Source organism: Gallinula chloropus (genome assembly GCF_964237585.1).
Source record: "Gallinula chloropus genome assembly, chromosome: 10".
Classification (NCBI taxonomy): Eukaryota; Metazoa; Chordata; class Aves; order Gruiformes; family Rallidae; genus Gallinula; species Gallinula chloropus.
In genome coordinates, this window is record NC_140095.1 from 22154120 (window position 1) to 22179712 (window position 25593).

Consider the following 25593-nt stretch of genomic DNA (forward strand, 5'->3'; position numbering starts at 1 on the left):
CAGGGGCTGGAGCTCTCCTCGCACAGGATTTTGTTGTGGAATATGTGAGCATATTGTGAGGGGGGAAGGAAAGGGATGCGGGAAAGGAAGCGAGTTTCCTGGCAGATCTTTAGCATAATTACACAGACAAAAAGATCAATTACAAGCATTCATTCAGACTAATTATTCTCCAGCTTACAGAGTAGACATTTAACTTTACATTACAGAAATTGGATCACTCAAATACTGGAAGTGCAGCCACCCAAGTGCCAACCACCAGGTTACTCTGGGTACCCAAGTGCTTAATTTCACGTTTTGAAACATCTTCCCCTACCCTGTAGTTCTAAATAGGCAGAAAATATGTTGCAAAAGGTGTTTTTCTAAGCTGTGCACAAACACCTGAGTGCTGGCACGGCCACACACTCCCCCAGCATCTCCCACATACGGAGGGCTAGGTGACAGAGGCTATTTGGGGGTCTTGCGTGCCCCAACCCCCTCCCTCCAGGGCAGGCATGGCTTTCACAAACAACAAATGCCTCAAGTAGGGCAAGAAAATTAGTGTAAAACTGCTCCCTGATTAAAAGGCAGCAAATGTCAAGACCAGCCACTTCCCAGCCCAACATTTGCAAGGCTACTTCTGGAAGGCTTCTGAGCAAAGGTCAGAAGCTTCCTTCCAAAGCGCATAAGACCCAATGTCTGAGCAGCTCTGCTATCATTCCTTGATTTTAATATTTAGGCCAGGAAAGCTATTTAATTGGAGGGGAAAAAAGTTTCATTTTTTATCTCTGAAAGGAAAGGAAATGACCAACTAAAAAGGCATTCTTCTGAGCCTGAGTGCAAGTCACAAGTTGCAGGATAGCTGGAGGCCAGCTGGCACGCAGCACATTTACAGTAAGTTGTTTACTTGTTGTCCAACCACTGGTCGCTGCAGAGGGTGGATCCACTGATCCAAGAAGGAGCTATGTTTTCTCCTGAGAGGGGAAGGAGAGCAAAGCAGATGGTAACATTCACCACGGACTCTACTACATCACCTCTGAAGCAGGACAGGTTGATTTTGTTTTAAAAAGAGGATTAAAATAATGTAATGTAAATTTAACCCCCTTCTGTATCAAATAAGGCAAACCCATTTAGATACAAGCAGGAACTACATTATTAAAGAGAAACAATGGTGCTATGTACATGTGCCCTATTTAAAACTCCAGCGTTGGGGCTCTGCTCCTCCAGCAAGCACATGTACAAAGCATGAGCAAAACTGAAGAAGACAGGCACGTCACAGACACTGAATTCCTTCTAAGAGCTCTCAGTTACTCAAGACTAAGTTTAACCTTGTGATTCAGGAGACAAAAACCTGCTGATGGGTGCCTGTACATATTCCAAGTGCCGAAAGGGGAGTCGAGCAGCACATGCCCAAACCTCCTGCGGCTGCGTTCCTGCCCAGGAGGCTCCGGAGCGGCGGCCCCGCTGCGCAGGTACCGGCTGCACCGGATGGTTCGTGCTATCCTGCCCATGGGAGCTACAGCCTTGGGATGGCTCAAACAGTATCAGTAATGTATGGACACTGCTAACGAGCCCGAGAGGCATCTGAGGTGTGGAGAGAGTGAGGAGATGTCTGATCTCCCACCCGTTACTCATAGGCAGAGCAGCAGGTGCTGCCGGGTGCATCTGCACTGGGTCAGCACGCCCGGGTCCCCCTCCCGTGCTCACAGCCAGGACCACATCTCAGTGCAGAGGTGACAAGCAGCTGACAGGTGATAGATACCGACCAAGATCTCCCACTGCTTTAGATGAGCAGCTGCAAAAATAGGAGTTTCTCAATGAAAAAGATAGTTTAGCATAAACTATCTTTCATCCCAAAACACACTAATCTTGTCCCACGTGCTGGGACTGACCAACTGACTTCAAATCCCTGACTCAAAACGTGCATCTTACATTTGCATGTCTGACTGAGACAAAACTGGCATCACACTTCGAGCCACAGAACAGTTTGGGATGGAAGGGACCTCAAAGATCAGCTCGTTCTTGAAATAATATCGAGTATCAACTATCACACTTCTATATTTATCTTCTAATCTTATTAAATATGTTTCATTCCAAAAAATTGAAAATATACTTGCAAATCATTTCAGTAATTGCCAGCCAGTGACATAATGGAAACCGGCATCGCTGGGATGGGAACGGAGCCGCTTCCATTGGCCAAATCGCTTCATGGAGTGAATTCCAACACGCCTGTCCTGCCACTTCCAGACCTAGAAACTGCTGATTTATCCAACCCAACAGCACAGCCCAGACCGACTGGCCTGCAGGAAGCTGAAAGCTGGCCTAGCAACAGCTCACGCTGGGGAGCCAGAAGGAGCAGGTAACAGAGAGGTGTCGGGCAAGAGAAGAGGTGGAGCTGGATGCTGCAGCAATACGGTCACGCTCGGAAAAAGAGTCTCAACTCCAGAAGTGCAGGGAGCAGGAATGGCCAGTACAAGCTCAGGAGATGAGGAGGAAGCAGAAGACACTGCAGAGGTGACTGATCAGCAACACACACAAGCCGCAGGGCAGCAGCGGAACCAAAGAGCCTATATACATTATTTGCATTTATCTATAGCTAAGAGACAGGGGAAGAAGGATATGCAAAAATCACGTTGTCTGGATGTTCAGTACAGCTGTGATCCTCTGAATTAACGATCACCATGACTTTTATGAACTTACAGCTCCTCATCTACGCTGAGCAATCCCTGCCTGGCGCAGCAGAAAACCCCTCCAACTCCAGCTCTGGACCCACCTGCCCTGTTACCAGCCTACCTTCTTCTCTTTTTCTTGCTTGCTTTCTTCATTTCACCTGCCTACTCTCCCCCTCCTCATTACATTTTGTCCTGATTTTAACAGTGTTGATCTACTCCTGGCTCATACATCCTACCCATGTTTTCATCACCATTACCCGTGCTTCCTGCCAAGAGGCAGATTCAGACTCAGAGACACACATGCCCTGTACCAAACACACACCACATTAGGTTCAAACACATTCTGAAGGCAAGTGCAGGAAAGGATTTATGGGAATTATTTTATCTAGTTTTCTTGAGTATTTAAAAGGAGATACAAGTAATCTCCATCTCCATTTGTCTTCCTCAGAGGTACCACCAGGATGAAACACCACCACTTTGCTCAGCTTTCCCACGTTGCTGAACTCATGAACTGCAAGAGGTCTGAGGTGTCACCCTCTGTAAGGAACAGCAACATCCTTCAGCATGTTCAAGTTTTTACATTTCTCTGCACCTTTGTTTACTCATATGGACTATTTCTATGTAAACAGCTTCCAGAAGGATTAAAAGAAAAAGCACTGAACTAAATAAAGAGTCCTCCTGCCTGCAGAAGGTACAGAGTGTATACATCGAGAGTGATCTTGTCTTCACTGTGCCACCAATAATAGAAAAAGGAAGTGGAGATGAGCCTTGACTAACTGAGATCCAAAATAAAAGGTGAATGTGGCAGCAAGTGTCACAAGATCATAATCAAATATGTGATTCAGATATTTGAGATGCAGGGTGGTTAATAGCTATAGCAACCCCCAAATGTCAACAGCTTGGTGAGCACGATGCTACAAACATCTTAATAAAAGAAGATGACAACACAAACACCTGCAGAAGGGGGAAAGGAATCATGTTCTACAGTTTAAAATCACCTCACTCCGCAATGTAAAGGGAGATGAACACAAACACCTACTACTGGAGAATTCAAGAGACACCTGAACTCCCAGGCCAGGAGACAGGGCTGTGAGGGGAAGGACCTTGGGTAGCTGGGGGCAGCAAGAGGTCCAACACTGCCACGAGAAGCTGCTGCAGCAGTGCAGTTACACTTCCCGGGTTCACACTGCCAAGGAAAACCTATACACATCACAGGAAGGATGTGACTGCTCAGAGACTGACCAAAACAACAACATATTCCTGTCCAGGTTACCTGCAAACACGGCTTGATGGAGCTGCAGAAGTAGGAGCAAGAGAGCAAAGCAATGCACACTGGGCTGAGGGAGCATCCAGCCAGGACGCTCCCGCTGCTGCTCCCAGCCTGGTCTCATTTACTGGCATGAAAAGTTCTTCAAAATACAAGCTGGAGAGGCTAATGATTCTCATTTTAGCAGCAGTGTCTAGTCATCAGCTTGTTTGTATTACCCTCAGCTTTGCACATGTTGTGTGAGGGTAAGCCCAAGCAATTAATACTCCGCAGTATCTGCACAACAACTCTTTCCACTTAGAAAGAATTAGGGAAAAACCCCTTGGGAAGAAACACACAAAGGCTTCTCAATGCCATTCCCTGCGCATGCTGGAGAACAGCTTTACCCACTGAGATGACAATTCTGGGAAAGCCACAGCAGGCCCATCCCCTGGGAAATGCACAGAAGGTACCACGGGCGAGGGAACGTGGCAAGAGGGACCTGGCCGGCGCTGCCCTGGGACAGGGGAACAGCCAGGATCCCACGGCAACAGGCTGCGGCCAGCCTGCCCGACCACGCCGATGGCACCCCCAGACCCAAACCAAGCCCTGCTCCCCCACACACAGCCTAGGCCTGACAGAGCTGAGCACACACAAGCTCCTTCCCAAGAGCCCACTTTCTCACCTGGAAAAGACCCAGAGATTGAATGTGCCCTCGAAACCCCAAGTACCAAGAAGCGCTGCTAACAAAGGCACAAACATCATCATGTTCCCCAGGCAGAGCTGGTTAGAAATAGAGGAGCACTGAGTAGTATCCTTTGCTATTAGAAAATCAATACAAATCAATTATTGGAGTGGCTAAAACTTTATCAAATTCCAGTTTCTGTTGAATGACAACCTAGGCTGTATTTGTATAAAGTACTTCCAAACGTTACACTCTGATTTGTAAACACTCCTATGTATTCTGTTACTACAAACACACCAGCTCAGTTGGAGGTAAAGCAGCAATGTAGCTGGAAAGAATTTTGGGTTTTGCAGAAGTGGGGGTCTGACTGCATCCCACAGTGTCTGTGGGAGCAGCACCAGCAGCCAAGCCATGTCCCACAGCACTGCTATGGCAGTCTGGAGTGGGGGACAGGGACAGCCAGGCAGAATTACTGACTGTGACATACAGGACAGTCACATCTCCTCATCACAGAAGATTTTAATTTGCTGATGTGTTTCGAGCTATGACCAGCACATGAAGCAAGTGCAGGATAGCTTTCAGCACGCAGGAATTTCCCTCAGCAGCAGTGTGAATAGCCTGCTTCCTATCATTACCTTGATTTATTTGCAATTTTAAAGGCAAAACGAAGTATGGGATTTAAGAGATGGGTTGGGGAATACACACACACGTGAGTATACCAGTATGAGCAGTGAGGAAAAACCCATGTTGCATGGGACAACATCATCAGAACCACCACAGACTCCACTGCTTCTCACCACCAGCACCCACTGCCTTCCGTCTGCCGTCACTCTTCCCCTCCATTTCGTCTGCTGAGCCTGCTGACTCCTGGCAGCTGTTTCTTCAGCACTGGAGACAAACATGTCTGAGAGAAATGAAGGTGGTTGGACTGTAAACTGAACCTCACCCAGCCCTCCAAGCAGGCAGCTCAGATGAGCACAGCACTCCAGGATGCTCAAGCATGAGCCAGCTCCATCCTTTATTCCCCTTGGGATAAAGGCTCTGGGCTAGTGCCACACACCAAACAGGATTTCCTGAAAGCCCCAGGGACACGCCTGGACCCCCTGTCCCAGCTCCATGCCATACAGCCACCATACAGATAACTCTCCCCAGACTGTATACTTTGTAGATGGAGGCTCCCCTATCAGCTTGTCAGGATGCTTTCAGAGCCTTCTTGCCTGGCACTCCACTACCCAAAATAGCTTCGTATCTGCTAGCCCAGAACCCTCCCCACACGCTCCCTTCTCAGGCCCCGTCTCAGCACTGACCCGCAGGGACCAGGCAGTCAACTTCTCATCCTGAAAAGCAACCACTAAATCCAACCCTCCTCATCCTATTCTCTCGCCAGCTCTCCAGCCCACAAAAGAACCACTCTTCCAGTTCCATGACAACTTGGGGCTTTTGCTCGTTTCTTTCTTTTTCAATGGCTTCTGGCAAGGAAGCACGTCAAAGGAGGGGGAAAAGAGTTTTCCTTTTTTAAAAGAAAAATAAATTCAAATACATTCAGGTCAATTGGATTTCCCCTGTCCACAGGTTCACTGACAACCTCACAGCAACGAGATGTTTTCCTCCCAGCAGCAAGGGCAGCTCTTTCCCAAGAGACCCGCGTGCTCCGTGACCTTACAGCCTTACAGCCTGTCCCCCTGCCAAGGGCAGAAGCCACACTCACTATCCCACACGGCCCCGGGATGCGAGGAGCCCAGTTTGCAGTGGGAGGTGCACCAGCACCAGAGGGCCTCACTCTGCCTCATTTGCATGCAGTTCCTCCTCTCACAGCTGCACACACGCTGGACTCGGCTCGCCCTCCACCAACAGCACGTAACTCCCCAGCCCATGGCATCTCCCTGGAGTAAGGTTGGTGTAACCATACCACAGGGGGAAGCTTCCCAGAAATACAAAGCAGTCGCGTCTGTGGATCCTTCCATGGCTTGTGGAGAGTTGCTAATTCCCAACCACACTAATACCCTGATGCGGTTTCACATTTAGTTACAGTTTCCTAGATTTCAGAGGTGCTCTGGAGAAGCCTACCTTATGACTAGCACCCAACCAGCAGACACCCTTAGCGTGTCACACATCTTCAGGAAGAGCACAGTCTTACAGAGTCACCAGGTTGGAAAAGACCTTTGAGATCACTGTGTCCACCAACCGCACCCATCCCCTACTAACCCATACCCCTGACTCAGCCCCTCCCTGGGCAGCCTGTTCCAGAGCCACGTTACCTTTTGGGGGAAGAACCTTTTCCTAATGTCTGATCTGAACCTGCCCTGCCACGGCTTCAGTCCATACATAACACCCAACCACCTTTCACATCCTTGAGGGCTTTTAGAGCTCCACAGATCTTTCAAGTACACAACCCAAATCCAAAGGCTCCGAGGCCGTCCCCAGCAGCACACCCCCAGCGACAGCAGCTTCCATCAGTACAGGGCACGCGCTGTAACGCTCCAAACACATTCCCAAGTTACTATTTCATCTTCCAATGCACAGACCAGGAGTTACATCATCTTCACAAAAGCAGAACACTAATAATAACTTTGAGTAGGAAACCCACGAGTTAAGGGAAAAAAAAATAATCTTTGTTGAATTTCTTTCTCTTGTTTAACACAAAACCCAGAGAGAGACTCCCTGATCCAAAAAAGAAACCTGAGTTTGTTCACAAATAAAGACCAGGCCAAAGGAATACTCATGTCCCTCAAGACACCAGCAGTAAGAGTCAGGGAAACACACATCCTATTTCAAGAATAAGAGACACTGTGGATATTCCTAATAAAACCCGGAACTGCCGTTTTGCTGCCTGTGGCCATGAGGTTCAGGGCACCCCTTGTCGTGTTCTGCTTCACTTCTAAATCACAGCAGTGATTTTAAGATGTCTGCATCTTGGAATCCAGAATCCAGGAAGCCAGAGCTGGTAGCACTTCAGGATGCTGGAAGGATTGGAAGAGTTAGCTGCTGCATTTCCTTTAAAGCTCTTCCTCGGTGTGCAGGCTGGGGCCAGCCAGGAATAGAACAGCAGTCACTTCCTCCCCCCCCACTGCCGCGCTGCACGGCCTCGCTGCAGCGTTTCATCTGCGGGCTGGAACAAACTCTGCCACACAAACGAGGGGACTGTTAGCAATATTCCAAACTCCTGATTGTGATTTAACCAAATACCAGATGTTCCAGCCTTTAACATGTTAAAACAATCTTCAGTGGAGAATATTTCAAGCGATAAAATAGGTCCAAGCTCATTTGTCAAACCAGTTGCTCTGGTTGGGAAGCAGCTGTCAAATCTCTGGTGTGACTAAGAATGCGATCTTGCAGGCATCCCACAATATTAACTGCTCCCGGAATAAAAAACAAAAAAGGAAAGCTCTCCTACTCAAAGCAGAGCACTCTGCCAATGCAGATCTTTACATCGCTCCCCTTTTGCACGGGGAGCTTTAGCACTGCCTTTCACTTCTAGTAAGTCACACACATAACGTGCAGATAGCCTGGCACATCGTTTGGAGAGACTCACCTTCCCTAACATGGAGAAGGGACTGACTGCAAGACTCGTTAGATTGGTTTAGTTAAAGCTGAAGGTGTTGGAGCAGCTTCCTCACCAGTTCAGAAAATGGCAGATGCCTGGGGCTCAGCAGAGACAGGCTGGGAAGGGCGGAATTCACCCAGCTACAGCAGACTGACACCAAGGGCCAACACCAACACCCCGCCTGGGCTTTGAAGGAAGATCGCTTCCCACTGAAATCCACGTGGCCTGATGACCTTCAGGCAGCCTGGGCTTGGCTGGAGCAGAGGTTAGGAAAGGGCTTTTACTGAGAGACCGATGGAAGCATCAGGTCTTCAGCCTGCAGACAGCACCATGGGAGGCTGGATTTGTGATGCAAGACCTCTTCCATACTTTGTGCTACTTCAGATAACAAAGGGCATGCAGTTTAGCCATGATTTTTCTTTTAAACCTCAAGTTTATCAGTATTGTTTGGTCAAAGCAATGCAAAAATCATTTCAAGTCTCCCCTTTCCTCCAGAAAGGGATTGCATCATTTATAGAATTAACAGCCAAAACAGACGTACTGTCACTCTTCACAAATCCAACGTTGAGCTGTGAGTGTTTGGAAATCTGAGTAAGGTAATGAAACCAAACTTGCTTAATTTGTTTTCAAGCAAGTACAACTTAATGACCTTTCACTTTTGGTTTCTTCATACTTTATTCCGTTTTAAACCACTCTCTTCACAGCAAGTATCTCTTGACTACAATAACTTCACATATTCCTAAGACCTAACCCTACCGAGCTACATGAAAACTCTGTTTTCCTGAAATGAAAGAATTAAAAAGTGGCACGATCCTTCAGCCCCATCACACTGATCTCCTCTGGAATCTACCAGAGATATCACTGAAATAAACAAAAGAGCATACTACAAATAGATTGCTAATATCCCTCTGGAGCTTCCTTATCAAGATCCTAAAGCATTTTAGAAGTGAAGATTTGCTAACAGGACTGTTTCCTGCATTCATGAGAAACTGTTGTGCAGAGGCAGGTCTGTTTCTAATGGGACTTCTGGCAACCCCCCCGAGTTCTTTCGGCTGTTTTAAACAACTCCCCAGCTTTCCGAGGTGGCTCAGGAGAGCTGAACTCACTCTGGCCACTGGAAACTCCTCCCCATGCCTTTGGGCACGGGCCCTTACCCTCAGCCCCGGCCCATGCCCCTGAGGAGGGGTGCACCCTGCGACCCTGGTCCTCCCTCCCTGGGGCAAGGCCTCACGAGCAGCGAAGCCCTGAAACTTCACAAAGAAAGTCCCAACAGTGAACCCCTTCTCTTCCCACTTTTAGTTTCTCTTTGGATACCCGCGGCGCAGCCCCAAACACTACGCACCTCACTTCCCCCCGAGCCATGCAGGAGGGCAGCACGTCCCCCCAGGAACTGCTGTCTGTTTCAGCTGTATTTCAATGCAAGCACCTCACTGGCCCTAACACCTACTCGCCCCAGTCTCATCACAACTCCTCTAACGGCTTCTCCATTAAAGCCATGACACTAAAGCCCTTGGTGATCTTAAGGGCCTACAGAGAAGCTAGGCCGAAGGCTTTGCTGCGAGCTCCGTGGCACCACTGTGCTTGCAAGCCACCCTGATCACAAAGGTAGGACGATGGAACGGGCTGCGCTGGAGGCTCCCCAAGGCCCTTAGCCCCAACATCTGGGTCACTGCAGCCGCTCTCCACACTCCCCCCTCCCGCAGTCAGCAGCTCACGTGCCCAGGGCCTGGTCTGCACCGCCGCAGACCCTCGCCCCAGGCACCAAAGGAGGGGCCGCCCTCGCCTGCTCCCAGCTCCTGCTTCTCCTGCACGCTGTGATAACCCATTTCATCCAATCTGCCCGTTGGCTTCAGTCTTCCTTGCAGACAAGCTTTTCCCCAGGATGAAAGGCCTGTTCCTAAGGACTTCTGGCATCCAAAAAGAACCCGAATGGGCCATTTCACACGCAGCCTGCTGTTATTTCAATAAACACTTACTATCTCACTGAAACTGTGAACTGAAATTCCATACTCCTTCGCTCCGCTCCAGCATCCAAAAGCTTTTTTTCTGGATACCAAGTCCGGGCTCTCTAATCTTTACAGCCTTTTTAAATGCCTGTTCCCAGATAAGAGTGTTTTTCTTAAATATTTTATATTGGTCTATATTCTAATCTACTCTGTGGTTTAAGAGAACAAAGATGCAGAATTCTCTTTAAAAAAAAGTCTAATTACATCTACAAGTACATCACCCTCATCCTGGGCTGACACAATTAACTTCCAAGAGGTTCATACGTAACACGAGGTTAACAGAAATACAACAGGCAAAACCAACAACCATCAAAGGACCTGGCAGCAAGAGTAACCCATGAAAAAAATCTAAGAACAGAGAGGTAATATGCAAACTGAAATGGGGACACACAAAGCTGTAGTGTGCAGGAAGTTTTTGTTTTGGTTTTTCTATTAACACGCAGGGCCTGTGTTCCTGCACAGCAGATCCAGGCCTGAGCTGCAGCACAAGCACATCTGCAGCACGGGTTTCTTAAAAACCTTCAGCTGGTGGCTTCAGGCAGTTACTGCTTCAGAAAGGTAACAAAAAGCTTAACAAACACACACAAATATGTGAGAGGAAGAAATAGACAAACGCATAACGTGCCTGTGGAATAGATGGGTTGACTTAAAATACGTTACCACTTCACCTCATCTGATCAGTGAAAAGCTACAGAACAACTACACGTGTTATCTATGACAGCACACTGACTGTGCTCCTACACACCTCACACCGACACGACAGACCCCACAGCCCTTTCCTGAGGATGCAGGATCCGACAGCCTCCCTCCCTCCAAGCTGTTCCACGCATCCTCGGTCCAGTCCCGACAAACACCCCAAAGCCAGCTCCTGTCTGCATCCCCGCACTGCAGCTTGTGGTGCTGGGGGTGCTGTGGCAGCACCACCGCTCCCTCACCGAGCTGCACCGACGCTGCGCCAGACCCTGTGCCACAGCATTACCTCCTCTCACACCCCCCGAGCGAGCAGGTTCCCCAAGCAATGACAACAAAAATAAACCCCCTCAGCTGCTCTGGTCCGTCAGGGAGCAGCGTCCCAGCCCCAGACAGACCAGCACAGAGCTGAGCAGTCCTTCTGGAGTAATGAAGGATCCAAGAGCTTCACACTTGAGCTCTCAAAGTGGCTTACGACAGCACGGGCAGGCAGGGTTTATTGCTCACAGGTTTGCTGAGCCCAAAGCCAGACCAGACACCATCAGCAGTGTCCTTCCTGCTGGGAAGGGAGCGGGCAAAGCCCTGTCCCATCACACACAGTTGGAAAGGAGCTATATGACAGCTGGGAGATTTTTATCCAAGACCAAAAAAACTCCCTTTCTACAGATTTCACTGAATTTCCAATCACAGGTATCCTGGTTTCACGCCCCTCTAACGCTCACCAGAGAGATGTGGCCAAGCCCCTGCCTACTTGTGATCAAAGAGGCCATCCACCCTCAAAGCCCTCTTCTCAATGAGTACTTCCAGGAGAAACAGGTACTCAAATATTTGAGGCAAGAACACACACAAGCCCACCTCCTAAACCCCCAGGTTGTGAACCAAAGACAGAGTGCAGTCCCTGACAGAAGCCCACCAGAACGGATCTCTCGGGTGAGGACAATTACAGGACTTCTCCCAGTTTTCTAGAGGCTGACAATCAAAGCATCCCATCTCAGATCCTCCAAAATAAAACCAAAACAAGAAGACCAAGCCACAAAGCTATGAAATCACTGCCATTATTTGCTTATTTGAATAAACTCCACACTTCATTGATAGGCAATTATTTGCTCCTACATGACAATACAGCAAATTTCCCAAGTTTCATAGGTCATATTATGAGGCAAACTACTCATTTGTGACCTGATTTCTTTTTTAAAAGAAAACTAGACTCAATCCTGAGCAGTATTTACTTACTTAAAGCTTATTGTTATGCAGATAAAACCAACAAGTATGAAGTACCTGTATAATGCAACAGAAGAGTAAATTGTGTCCTGCTGCTCAGAAGTTTCATATTAAATCTCGTGTGACCGTGATGCATAAATACCATCATGATCTCCAGCTGGTTTCTGACACTCAGTAACTGTACAAGCCTATTACAAATAGCATGAAGAATGTATTACTGTAAAATCTAATGGGGAACTCTGTTTCTTAACTAAATTACAGCAGCAGTGAACTGAATTCAAGACAGGCATTATTATTATCTTGGAAATCCTTCCTCACAGCAGTTTCGCCTGTGCAATCTCAGGATAGTTGAGGTTTCTGATCAAAAAGTGAAAGTTGTGTATCGTATTGCATCAAAATAATAACAGCTCATGGGACATGAGTCTTCAAATTGCATCAGAATCACTTTTCTAGGCAACTTCACACAGCCTGAGAGCTGCACAGGTACAGGGGAAACATGGAGCTTTAATTGTAACCAAGTGACAGAGATTGGCTCAGGACTGCAGTTGGCTGGTACAGAAATACACTCCCCAAGAAGATGTCAGGATGACTTCTGAAGAGCACCGCTTCCTCCAGGAATCCACACAATCGTAGCGATTATTGATTTAAGGAGCCGCTATTACAGAACTCTACATGATATCCTGGGTAAGTAACACCGTGTCCTGGAACCTCAGCTGAAGCCTCCTGTAAGAGCAGCAAGAAAACCTGACATCATCCACATTACAGCACCGAGCTCGAGGTGCTGAGCACGAGGCGGTGCAGCTGCAGTCACACCTCGGAGCCGCAGCCAGAAGGCACTGGGGACATGGGAAGCGGCTCGCCGGCGAGTCCGGCGGCGCAGGACACGGCAGTGGAAGGGATGTGCTTTTGCCACAGAAGGTGCAGCTGTGTTTCCAGCCATACAGAGCCTCACCAGCACACAGGGAGACACCATTCCAGCCAGGAAAAGAGCTCTGGCAGAACACGTCACAGTGGAGATCAGCGTAAGCTGAGTCAGGTAAGGACGTAGGAGGCATGTGCACAACACGACACCTCTGGAGTGAGGATGAGGTAAGAAGAAAAACCTCCAGGAGAGACAGAGTAATTGCACTAAATCGTTTTCCCAACCCAACCCACTACTTCTGGCAGCACAATTACTCATCCCTCCAGAAACTGCCATCATCCAAGGTGCTGGACTTGTTGTGCACGGGGGACAACCTGCACCTCCTTGTGCTCCTGCCGAAAGGCAGCAGGAGCTGCACGTCCACAGTCTTTTGGTTAATTAGAAAATTAAGCCTGCAATACTTTAGTGCTCCAGCACACAGACCGAGTATGCTCAGTGCAGGTCACCCTCAGCTTCGATTTCTTTGCAGGTAACCAGCAAAGCTGGTGTCACCAGTTCTCTCACCCTCACACATGGCCAAAGTTAAATATAATATTTGCTGGGGTTTTTTTCCCCTACAGCTATTTGACTCTAGCTGATGTGAAGTCAGTGCCAAAACAATGAGCTGATTTTTTTTTCCTTTTTTTGTGTGTGTGTCATCTATTCCAGCAGTATTGGTTCACTTCTGTCCCAGGGGGATGAGGCCATTCACTGACAGTATCTGCCCAGCATTTCCAGAACCCAGCAGCACTGAGAACAGGATTAACTCCTGGTCTACGAGCATCCTTATTTAAGCAAAGACTGAATTATAAATGGGTATCGCACTGCAGTGATTCAGTCAGGAAACTGCTGTGATGAGAACATGAACAATCTGTATGTGCAACAATGCAAGACGCTGATACTTCAGTAAATAAGATTAAAATTTGTGTATACTGCCAGGCTCTGGGAGACAAAGGCTATAAAACCAAAGAGAGCTTAACACAACAAGCTCCCCGGGCCTGTTGCACAGTGTACTGTACAGTTAAACATTCTTCCCAGAAACCACCTTGTGGCACACAGAGCCGTTTCTGTGTTTCTAGGAACAGTGAGAAGTTGATCATTTTATGAATGTATTTTAGAGTTCATTTCTGTATGCCAGAGGCAACAAGCTTTCAGTTATTTTAATAACACAAACCCAAGATAATTGTAACTACAGCTCTACAAAGCCTTTCCCATTGCTTAGAACTTGGATTGAAAACAGGGTTTTATTGGTATGTTACTGATCTCAAGATTAATGACATTGGAAGCGCCTGCAGAACGCAGACGGTTGTGTTATCCCAGCACACCAGTGGCAGGATATCAGCTCAGCCTCCATCTTCCCCAGAAAATGACAGAGATGTCTTGCAATATTCCAGGAGCAAGGGTTTTGTGAGGAGAAGAGTTACTACCGAGAAACATATGTTCATTTTCTCCCAGGCAAATTGCTGAGTACTTGCTCTGCTCTTGTAAAGCTTGTGGAGTTACTGGTTGTAACATCCAATGGGGCGAAAATGGATGTTTCTCAGCCCAGTGGTAAAGGGATTTAACAGAATGTCCTAAGAAAGAGGCTCCACACACTGAAGTGCCAACGCTGGGTCCCTCACTTGCTCCAAAGCGCAGCACTTGGAACAGACCCAGAAGCCACAGGCTACTAACACAAACAAACAGGAATTTAAAAAGAAGAAATCCTCTAGCTTCTTTTTATGACCAGCTTACAATAGGTAAGGGGTAAGCAAGAGGATAGTAAGTTCAAAGCTTTCTTTCTCAATTACATATTGTATATCAATGAAGAAGAAAATACAAGTGAGTGGCTGAACCTTTTGCACCCACCATGTGAGAGGAGGCAAAGCAGCACAGCATCTGTCCTGCTGAACCACATCTTAGGAATGGGGCAGCCAAAAGCTGTGAAGGGGTCCCCAGCTCGAGCCCAAACACATGCTGGCTGGAGCACTGCCTCTGCCATCCTGCTGACGACTAACTGTGAAGTGTCCATCACTAGAACAGGATCTGCCTTGGAAGTTCAACCAGGCTGAGCACACCCACTGGTGACCAGTGCTCAGGGACAGAGATTTGTGGGAATGAGACTCATTTTCCAAGCATAACAAATGTAAACACACTGGCACACGCTTTACAGCCAAGGAAACAGCACCGGGTTCTTCCTCCACCATTCTCACTAACTGAAAGCAGACAATGGGGATGGGGGGGGGGCATATAAGAAGCCCCCAAAAGAACCACCTGTTATGTGGTGGCTGTAAAAAGGGGCCTGGGAAGAGAGGCCTTGGTGCCCTTTTAAAGCACAGGAAGAATTCTGGTTCACAGTTACACAGAGCACAGAAGAGTTACCACTAGTTCACTTCCACAGCAAGCAGGAAGAGTCACAGGGACGATCACACCTCCAAGACAGTTCACTCTCGTTGTGTAAAAGTCAGATTTGACATAGTAAATATACGACACAGGACTTGTGCAATACATAGATTTCCCATTTATGAGTAGATTTGTAGTAGAGCTGGTTCAACCATAGCTTTGCTCTCACTGCCAGAAGCACACCACGGGGTTCAACCAGTATTTCAAATGGATTAAGGAAAAAATGCAGCGGGCTACAAAAATCAACATGTGTTTTATATGCTAGAACTAAGTTTAAAATAGAGATCATTGTAGGGGGCAATAAATTAACAGCAATTAACAATCTGGGTTGGACTTATAAAAACCTACTCAGCTATGAGCTAGCTGAATGGATCCACCAAAACCGAACAGAGTGGATTCCGTCTTCCACGAGTATCATTTATCTAGCTGCCATTTCACAGCGCCTTACAGCAGATTCTGCAGGACATTCCTGCTCCAGCCCCTTCTGCCAAAACCATCAGATTTTGCTGTTGTGTACTTCCAAGGCTCAAAACTCAAGTCCAGTATTACATTAAGCTGACAAATCACAACACTCTATCGAAACCCTGAGCACTCCCCCCAGATAACACGTCTGGTTTTTGTATCAAGAGAGTTATTTAAAAAAAAGGTCATATTTCCATATGTACCAAACATTATATGCTGCTGAGTCAGACAACATCCGAAGTACTAGAGCCAACCCTGCCAAGCCACCGGCCCTGGCCACCGGCCAAGCTGAAACAATGTGGTAAGACAAACGGACAACTGACCTTTACCATTTCTAGCAAATGATCCCTTTTTTCCCTTTCCTTCTAGTAAAACAGCCAAGTCCAAGCAGAACCCCAGTTGGAGAGTGACAGCAGAAGGTAACTTCTCCTCAGGCAAGGCTTTGGACCATGAGTGACCAGCTAAAAACCTTTTGCCCCCCTCCCCTCCCGATTCTCCTCCTCCTTCATGGCTTCTCTCAGCTCTTGCCCTTTCTTAAACTTCCTTAATAATCCTTATCCCCCCCAAGCTTAAGTACTAGGAATGATTTAAAATGTAATAAGATAAGCTGTAGTGCTGCCAATGGGGCCCAGGTTCTGCCAATTCTGGCTGTAGGCTAAGAGAAAAAGCAGAGAAAACCCCGCGCCGCTCCCGTCCTCCTTCGCTGCCCACAACAAGCCACATCTCCAGGAAGTCAAAGCAATAAAAAGAGAAGGAAAAAAAAGTAGCCAAGTGAGGGATTTAATGTATACACCATGCAAGAGCCCCACCAGGGTGTGTTGCTAAAGTAATTTCCTTGAAATACAACATTTTCACCAGTGTTTGTGTAATAAATCACAAATAATACCCCATTGGAGACAGACACCATCAAACCCCCTAATTCCTCAGCGAAGCATTTGCCAAACGCTTTCAGCCTGGTTTATTCCACACACTGTCCCACTTCTTCCCCTAAAGAGAATCTAAGGCAGTTAAATCGTCCCAACCTCTTCCCCCACACCCCCCTTTGCTCTGTCCACCTTCTGCACTGGCCGTGCTCCGAGGGCCCGGCAGCTCGCCCGCTCCGACACAGACCGTGTCAAGGCAGCCCCAGACTGGAGCTGCCCTGTCATCCCCGGAGTCTGTTGCTGCCCAAGATGTGGGGTATGAGCTGGAGCTGCAGCTCCGAGCTCGGCACACCAGCACAGCGCCGGCAGGCTCTGCCTACAGCCCCGAGATGCCGACTGCCGATGCAGCCCATCAGAGGAGTGTCTGAAGTTTGTACGCTGCCTGTTAACTTCAGAATCCCTCCTACCGGCCGCAGGAACATCGATTAGTTTTCTCCATCCTTATTATCACTTGTCTCATTAAAGACAGCACGCTGAGCTATCCTTAGAAGCAAGAAATCACTCAAAAATTGCATGACATCAAGTCTGTGTGTCTGTAAAGAGACATCACACGCTCCCCATTAAAGCAGCCAGACTAAATACTACCTGAACACACAGACAGAACTGCAGCTTTTCTTCCCAGATGTTTAGTGTATAATTAGTATGCTACAGACAGCCAAATAACTCCACCAACACCAAGAAATAGCTCCTATTGGAAACTAAATAGTTCTGTAGGATTGGAAACTGCAGCTTGGCAATTCCGAGTTCTTAAAATCCCTTTCACCTCATGCAATCAGTACAAAAAAAGCCCACAGGAACCTGGCAAGATAGTCCTTCCTTTGTAACCAAAACAAATCCCAACTTTGTTAAGTCTTCTGTAAGACAAACAAACAAATCCACAACATATCACCTTAAACTAACCCAGTTTAGACCAAGCATTAAAGAAAAAGAATTGCCACTTCCAAGCCAGGGTTCATTAGTATCTCAAACATCTTAAAAAGAAGGTGGAGATGCCTCTGTTTTATGGGAGAAAAAAAAATCATAAAGCAAGCCCAAACAATGCTGGGTTTAGAACTGGACGAGATAGCTTGTGTGCAAAGGTCCTTGGGAAGTAAGAAAGCTTCCATAAAAATGACTTTAAAATGCAAAATGCAACTAGAAGCCACCGCAAAATGCTTCACACGTTCCTTAAATAAAGACAAAACACTCCACTGTCTGAAGGCAAAAGAAAGCAATAAGATGTAAGACAACCTTGCAGGAAGCAGGAAGGGAAACACTCGCAGCACAGCGCTGAGAAACCCGCGGTGGAGGCAGACACTGAGGATGCTGCGCCGAGGGCTCCTGCCAGCGCTGCCAGCGCCGCCTGCCCGGCTCCGGCACCAGCACATCGAGCACACTCCCCAAAACTGCCGCAGAGAAGCAACGATAAGGTCCTGCACCGCTGCCCTTTTTACCCTGGGATCAGATGTATTCTGTAGGCCTTAATAGCTCCAGAGGGCTTTTTCATCGCAGTGTTATCAGAGACACAGTAACTACAAGTGGTGTTTATGGAAGTCCCCAAGGGCCGGACAGACACCGGCCTCTAAACCACTCACCCAACATGCCTGGCTCTGTCTGGATCGTTCTGTGTGATACAAACAATGCCTGAGATGTACAGAAGTGTTCTCAGAAGCGATGGCCCCATTACCTAGGAAGAATCTGCTTGCTTACACAGCCCCTGAAATTCACCCTCCAACCCACAAACAGTTCTTTGTGCTTTGATACAGACTTTATGATGATTGCCATTAAAGATTTAGAGAGAACAGATTAAAAACAACACAAAAAACACCCCCGTGGAAGAAACTAAACAGAAGGTGGAAGTTGGACTGATTGCATGAAAGGTTAGCACGAAGGATTTCCGCTCTGCCAAAATAAACGATAAGGCACATTCAACATTCATGTATCTAAAGGGAGTTTATCCACGAATTCTGATTCTCCCTTCTGGATTCCTTACTTACAAACTGCTTTGAGCACTTCACAGATAAAACCCAAAACAAACCCTCACTACAAAAAAGAAAAATCCAGAATGAAAGCAAACTAAAAGTTGCCTTCCTGAAACAAAGAAGAAAACCTCACACACCTCCCTCCAAGCGTGAGAAACGAAGCAAGTAACGCATGGGGAGAGCCCTGGGACTGTCAGCTGGGGGTCAGCTGTCAGCAGGGCAATAAAAAAAGAAAGTTAGAACAGATACTTCATTAAAAACTTACGAGCACTGGCTTCAGGCACATGGAGCCATTTCCTAAGACTCCACTCCCTCTTCCTCCGCGGAGGCCGAACGCTGTGCTTGTGCAAGGAGGCCTCACGCAGAGCACCGCGAAGGAGAGCATCCAGCTAGGTGTGCACACTGCAACCAGAACCTGTCCCTGGCTGCGAGAGGAGACGAACACAGCCACCCCTGAGAAAGCTGCCCCCACCACGCTCCCTCCCGAAGGGCTGAGGAATCCTTTGCTCGAATATCCACACCACAGAACTACTTGGAGAAAACCCCACTACAAAGTCACTTGAAATACATACTAACCGGCTCCCCTACAACACCCAGCACCCAAACAAATCATCCACAAGCAAGCCCTCCCCCAGTTCTAGTTAAGTTCCAGGTGTTTTTAGATCTCACTGCAAATATTCTGATCTCCTTAAGCGCAGTTGCTGCACAGACTGCAGGGTATTTCCTACTGGGAATCTTCGTGCCCATGTACGGCAAAGGCAATACCAAACAAAGCTACAACCCCAGTTCACCTTCAATGCAATTCTGTACATTTACCCAGCAACCAAGGTATTTCTGTGGGAAACATTGAAGTAACACTAGCAAGCAAAAAAACCACGCCAAAACAAACCAACCCCCCCAGTGATTGATCCTCTAACCCCTGCGAACGAAGCAGCTCTTGTCTATACACTGAGCTTCTCCCCTCCATGCTGCCTCCTGTACAATCGTTCCACCACGTACTCACTTCTCCCTCTGGCTTCTATCTTAGAATTTTTTATTTCTGTAATTTTTTAAGCATGCCAGCTCCCCTCCTCTCTTCTTCCCCTTAATACCAACAGCCAAGTACTTGCTACAGCCGAATACTTGCTACTACCGTACTACAGAGTAACCTACACCCACGATGCCCCATCCCGGCCGCCTGTAACATGAAAAAGGGACGACTGACTTCAAACAGCAACAACCCCACAGTGCACACAGCTGTGCTACACATACTTGCAGTATTTTAATAAAGAGCAACAAAAACTAATTACCTTGAATAGCCATTAGAGAAAGCAGGTCTGCCAGAAAGGTTGAGCGTTCCCAGAGGAGCTAATGTCTCATCCCCTGATCCCTGGCACCTATTCCAATTCTCTGAACCGGCAGGAAGAGATGGAATGATATTAAAAATGGGTTTCTGATCCTGCTGCTGAGAGAGCGACGCAGTATTTAAATCATAGTGATACATCTGTCCCCCAGAGGTACTGACACCATGGATAGATATGGCAGAGACTTTAGAACCCAGCAGATTAGACCCGGAGAAGTTCGCCTGACAATAAATTGGGCCCAAGTTTTCTTGCTTTATGCCAGGAGTACAGAGTTCAATGAAGTCTTCCTTTTCTGTTTTCACTTGGGGCATTGGCATTTTGGAACTGGGTAAAAGGTCACCACGGTCATTAATTTTAGGTTTAGTGTCAGATAAAATAGGCGGCTTGCAGTCTTCGCTGAGATTTCCTTCCAGGAGAAATGCATCATCTGCAGAGATGGGGGACAGCAAGCCCCCATCATCTAGCAACGGGTCGAGCCTCCAGGGGCTCCCGTTGGGCTCCTTGCCAGGCGATACCGGCGGCAATTCTAAATCCTGGAGAATATCCAGGGTGCTTTGGTCTTCAGAGAATAACTTCAAGTTGCCACCATTCGAGCCAACCTGGCTTTGGACTGCAGTTCCGGACTCCAAAGGGACGCTGCGGCCAGCCATGCCTGGGAAATCCGGCTCGAGTGGCACCTCAGAAGATATTGCTCCCTTTGCGTCCTCGGCCAGGCTCGAGGACTTGTTCAAGCTCGCAATACTTTCTTCCAGGAGCCTGAAGTCCGTTTCTCCAGAAGAGACGCCGATTTGGCCCTGCTGCGAAAATCCAAGGTCGTTTCCCATCACTTTTGCATCTGTTTCGCCCATGTACAGTCCCATGGAGAGCGACACCGCCTTGGAGAGGTCTGGCTGAGGCACATTGTTTACTAATCCTTTCGAGAAGTCAGCCAGAGCAGGTTGCTGATTGGAATCTGACTGAGAAGACGCAGGGAGAGGAGATGTAGACACAGGGGCTTGTAGAGTAGCTCCACCCCTGAAGGGTGGATGAAAGTCCATCACGATCCCTCCTTTGGTACTGATGAGCGCATTTTTCCTGGTTTCGTCTTGATTCGACGAGTTAAGCAATTCTTTGGAATCCATTACTTTAACATCAGCTATAAAAAGATCAGAAGCAGTCAAAGTTAGCACAGCAAGGGTATTTTAATAACAGCTTTAAAAGAAAAAAAGCCTCAATCAGTAGCCTGGCGAACCAGGTTTAGCTGCCCTGGGAATGAAAGCACAGCACGGACTGACATGTGTCACATCGTTCTCAAACCCACCAGTTTTGGTTTTGGTTTGTTGGGTTGTTTTTTGGGTTTTTTTTTAATTTGGGTGTTGGGGTTTTTTTTAATCTTTCTGGCTGGTAACAAGGAAGTGTATTTTCAAAGCTTTGCCTACCCTGACGTGCTAAGCCATGCACCTCAGAATCAGGCTACAGCACCAGACATCTTCCTGAACACACTCTCCAGCTCTGTTGCCCATCCTGGCAAGTACAGAAAGCCCAAGAATTATTAAAGTACTCCATTTACAGATGTCGGAAGGCAACTTTTCCTGGTATTTAACAACATCTTGAGCAGGGCAGTGAGGAGGCCAGCCACCACCTTTCCCGAGCAGGGTCCCTGTCTCCCGGCAGGTTTGGCTCATCACCCAGCACACGTACCAAAGCCTCTCTCAAACACCCTATGTACCAGCCAGGAAAAAAATAAATCCAAGTGCTTTGTTATTGTCAGGAGCTACACAACCTCTCCTCCACAACACACCAAGCTCGCTATCTTCACATACGTTCAGCTTGAAATGCAACTTGTTAATCTTGAGACAAACTCAGCACAATTCTTTTAATAAACCTCCAATTTGGAAATAAAAGCGAACTACGAATCAAACAAGACTTTTTATAGGCTTCAAACACTTTTAAGAGCTCACAGCTCTGCTCCAAACACATCCAACACTGAATACAAATCTCCTAAGTTTCATCTATTTGTATTTGCTACATTTATTTTCAGCAGCGAGCAAAAATATTTGGAGAAAACTGTGGTTGTTTGTCAGACATTCTGCCCTGTTTGCCCACGGCCTAACGCTAACAGCCAACAGCCGACGGCAATCAGCCCCCGCCCCGAGCCCCTCAGAGGGGCAATGCCCAGATTAAAGCCTGGCCGCAGAACGGTCCGCGAAGCAGAGCGACCCCGGGGCGCTCACCACAAGTGTATGGTCATCTCAATCACAAACCCGCCAGCCCCGCCGCCCATTCTCTGCAGGCTGCCGAGGCGCGCGGCTGCTCTCTGTGCCAAAGTTGAGACTCTGCGATCAGCAGCGAGTCCCCACGTGTAGAGTTTTAAGGTGGCCCCAGCGAGCTTCGGGCTGGGCCAAAGAGTCCGGAGCAGGGGAAGCCCAACACAAAACCCCTTCGTGGTCCTTCGGCACCTCCTCGTACAGCCGTTACGGTGCGTGAGCAGAGGGTCCCTTACCCGGACCCCCGCGGGGTCCTGTGTGTCACACTCGGGGCCCGCGCTCCCCCCGCCGCCTGCAGCCGCCACACGGCGCGGAGCGGCGCGGGGCAGCCCCAAACCCCACTGAGACGCTGCCGGGCTGGGCAAGGTGGATGCCACGCTGGAAAAAAACAGCGTCTACCTCCAGTCTCGCCTCTGTCCCTTTCTTTTTTTTTTTTTTTAATCTTTTCTCACACGGAGGGGAGGCAAACGCAGTTATTCCGCTTGGCACCTTCCCAAACGTCAGGGGAAAAAGCAGCGAATCACCCAGCGTAGGAAACGTGTCAAAAAGCAGATGCGAAGCCTGCCCAGCCCAGGGAAAAAGCTTAAAACTGCCGGATTACAATAAATTCTCCCTCGCAAAGTACAGTTTTCAGAGAAATGTGTCGAGACCTGTTGAGCTGTCTCCCCGGCACACCCACTTCTGCAAAATAAGACCAGCCCATGGCTGCAAGGCTGCGCTCCGGGCTCGCCCCCCCGCCCCGCAGACCCCGCTCCGCTCTCCCCAGCGAACAAACACCCCGAACAGCCGAGGGGCGGGCGAAGGGCAGGAGCGGGCAGGCTGCCCAGGGGCGGGAGGGGAGAAGAGGGGGGGGGGAGGGTGTCCCGCCTCCCGCGGCCCGGCTGGGCCCTCCGCGGCCCCACCGCCGCCCTGGGCGCCCACCTCGGGGGGACACGGCGCGGGTCCGGACTCCGCCGGGAGCACAGCCGTGCCCCCTCCAGTCCCACTCCGGGACCCTTCCGGGGGCGGCTCGGCTGCCCCCACCGCCTCGCATTCCTGCGGGGGAGACACTACCCGCCCCCCCCCCCCCCGCCCGCCTCCCGGGACCTTCCCCGGGGCGAAGCCGCGGCACCGGCCCCTGCGCCCCCCCCCCCGCCCCCCGGGACCCCCGGCTCGCTTACCTCGTCCAGGGGGGGGCGCTGGGGCTCCCTCAGCCGCCAACTGCCATCGCGCCCCGCGGCGGGGGGCGGCAGCCGGCTGGAGGGGGCGAGGAAGCGGGCGGGAGGAAGTCAACAGCCGCCCCTCCGGGGGCCGCGGCGGCGGCCAGCTCCGCTCCGCTCCGCTCCCCGCGCCCCTCCTCCCGCCGGCCCAAGACCCTGACCTAATCCCCGCCCGCCGCCGCCGCGGCACCCCCTCCGTTAATTAGCGCTAATTGCCTCCGCAGACTGGGCCCGCCCGTCCCCCCTCCTGCCTCCCCTCGCAACCCCCGCGCCTCCCCGCCCCGTCCCTCCGCTGGGCAGCGCCGCGCTCGGCGGTGCTCTGCCCCCGCCACAAAATGGAGGACGGCGGCGGCGGCCTCCTCCCCCTCCCCCTCCCTCCCTCCCCCCGCCTCCCCGACGTGGAGAGGGAGTGGAGCAGCCGGCGCGGAGAGGGGCGGCAGCACCAGCGCCCGCTCCAGCCCCTCCGCGCCCCGCCGCACGCCTCGGCTCGGCACGGCACAGCGCAGCCCGCCGGCGCTCGCCGCCCCTCGCTCGGCACCGCGGGGCAGCGCCCGCCGGGCCCAAGCGAGGGGGAACGGTGCAACCTGTTGGCTGAGGCGGGCAACTGCAGCCTGCGCTCGGGCGCGGAGGGGCCGCCCGACGCGCTGCCTGTCAGGCGGCTCTCGCCCACCCTCCCCGACGGCCCCGCTTTTCCGCACCCCTTGCCCCGCCGGTCCCGCCGAGGGGCTGCGCGGCGCTGGGGCGCGGGGAGCCGGCGGGCGCCAGCCCGGGGTGACCGCCCCGCTTCTTTCCTCTTTCACTTCCTCAACTTCCTACCGCGGGGGGAGCGCCCCGGGCGGCAGCTCTGCGGCGACGGGGCCGCCTTCCCCCGGCCGCTTCCCCCGTGCCTGCGCGGGAGCCCCGCGGCTCTCGGGCCCGGCCGCGCGCCACCTGTGCCGCCGCGGCGGGACGGACAAGGCCCCGCGGCGGCAGCCCCATTCCCCGCGGGCCGAGCCTCCCCGCGCAGCTGGAGGAGGGCGAAAAGCCGCGGGGAAACTGCCTCGGAGCTTGGGGGACGGACAGCGCCGGGTGCGGGAGGGAGCTGGGGTGCACAAGCAATCACAAAGCTGGGCTAGGGGCACATCGCAGACAGACACCCGCAGGCTCTTGCCAGTGGTGCCCGGCGACAGGCAGCACCCGAGCATGGGAAGGTCCACCCCAAGATAAGGGAAAACTGCTTCACTCTGCTCCCCCGAGCGCTGGGACAGGCTGCCCAGTGCCACTGGCAACTCTCGGTCTGTGGGGAGACCCCAAACCGGCCTGGACACAATCCTGGGAGACCAGCTGGGGTGACCCTACTTTAGATAGGATGATGTCCAGAAGTTCTGCCAGCCCCCGTGGGGCTGGGGTCCTGTGAAAAATCCCCTCAAAAGAGCTGAGGGCATGAGAAGAGACACCGAGGGGGCAGGGAGAGGGACACCCGTTGTGGCCTGGCAGGATACGTGTCTTCTCTGAAAAGCGGGGAAACCACAAACGGTGGCAGCATCCCACTCAGAAGTTAAAATAGTAGCTGTTTTTTTATTAAGAAACGACTGGGTAGAGTGCTGATCTGCAGTGGGATTTAGAGCACCGATGGTGGGACGTGCCCAGTGACAGGGTCTGCCAGCTCCTGGGACAGCCCAGCAGCCCCCACCACGCCTCTGCCACCCGATGGGCCAGGAAGGGCCAGTGTGGACAGAAGGGAACTCACCAGAGTTAAAAATACCCATGAGATACCCAAGTCAGAAATTCTGCTGCCTCGGAGAAGGGGAGGAAGACTGAGAGGGAAGAGATTGGCCTTTCAGTGTCCAACAAGTGATCCTCTGGGGTTTGGCTTTCCCTGGAACCACCAGAAAGAGAAGCTTCATGATGACATCCATCCTTCTGATTTGGGGCAGTTACAGGAACTTGGGGATAACCACCTGATAATGCTTGCACAGGGACTGGGTGGGGGAGCAGTTAGGACCAGAAATAGTTGTTATGGCACTAATTACATAATATAGGTTACATCAATGAAGATGGTTTTTGTCCTTCCAGCTGTTTTAAGTGCAGATCTGGGGATTCCTCTACAAGGAAGGAAGAAGAAAGGCCAAGTGAAAGTGCAGACTTTAAATCACA

General features: G+C 50.2%; 1 protein-coding gene across 1 annotated transcript in view; it reads right to left on the bottom strand.

Annotated features, from left to right (window-relative positions):
• Positions 1–23471, bottom strand: part of NR3C1 (nuclear receptor subfamily 3 group C member 1) — a 61828-nt gene extending 38357 nt beyond the window's left edge. Inside the window, exons 1-2 of the mRNA XM_084268650.1 lie at positions 23419–23471; positions 19959–21147 (exon numbers count right to left, since the gene is read on the bottom strand). Coding sequence (XP_084124776.1) covers positions 19959–21133 — 1175 coding nt within the window. The 5' untranslated portion in view covers positions 21134–21147; positions 23419–23471. The remainder of the gene's footprint in view (positions 1–19958; positions 21148–23418) is intronic.
• Positions 23472–25593: the final 2122 nt, after the last annotated feature.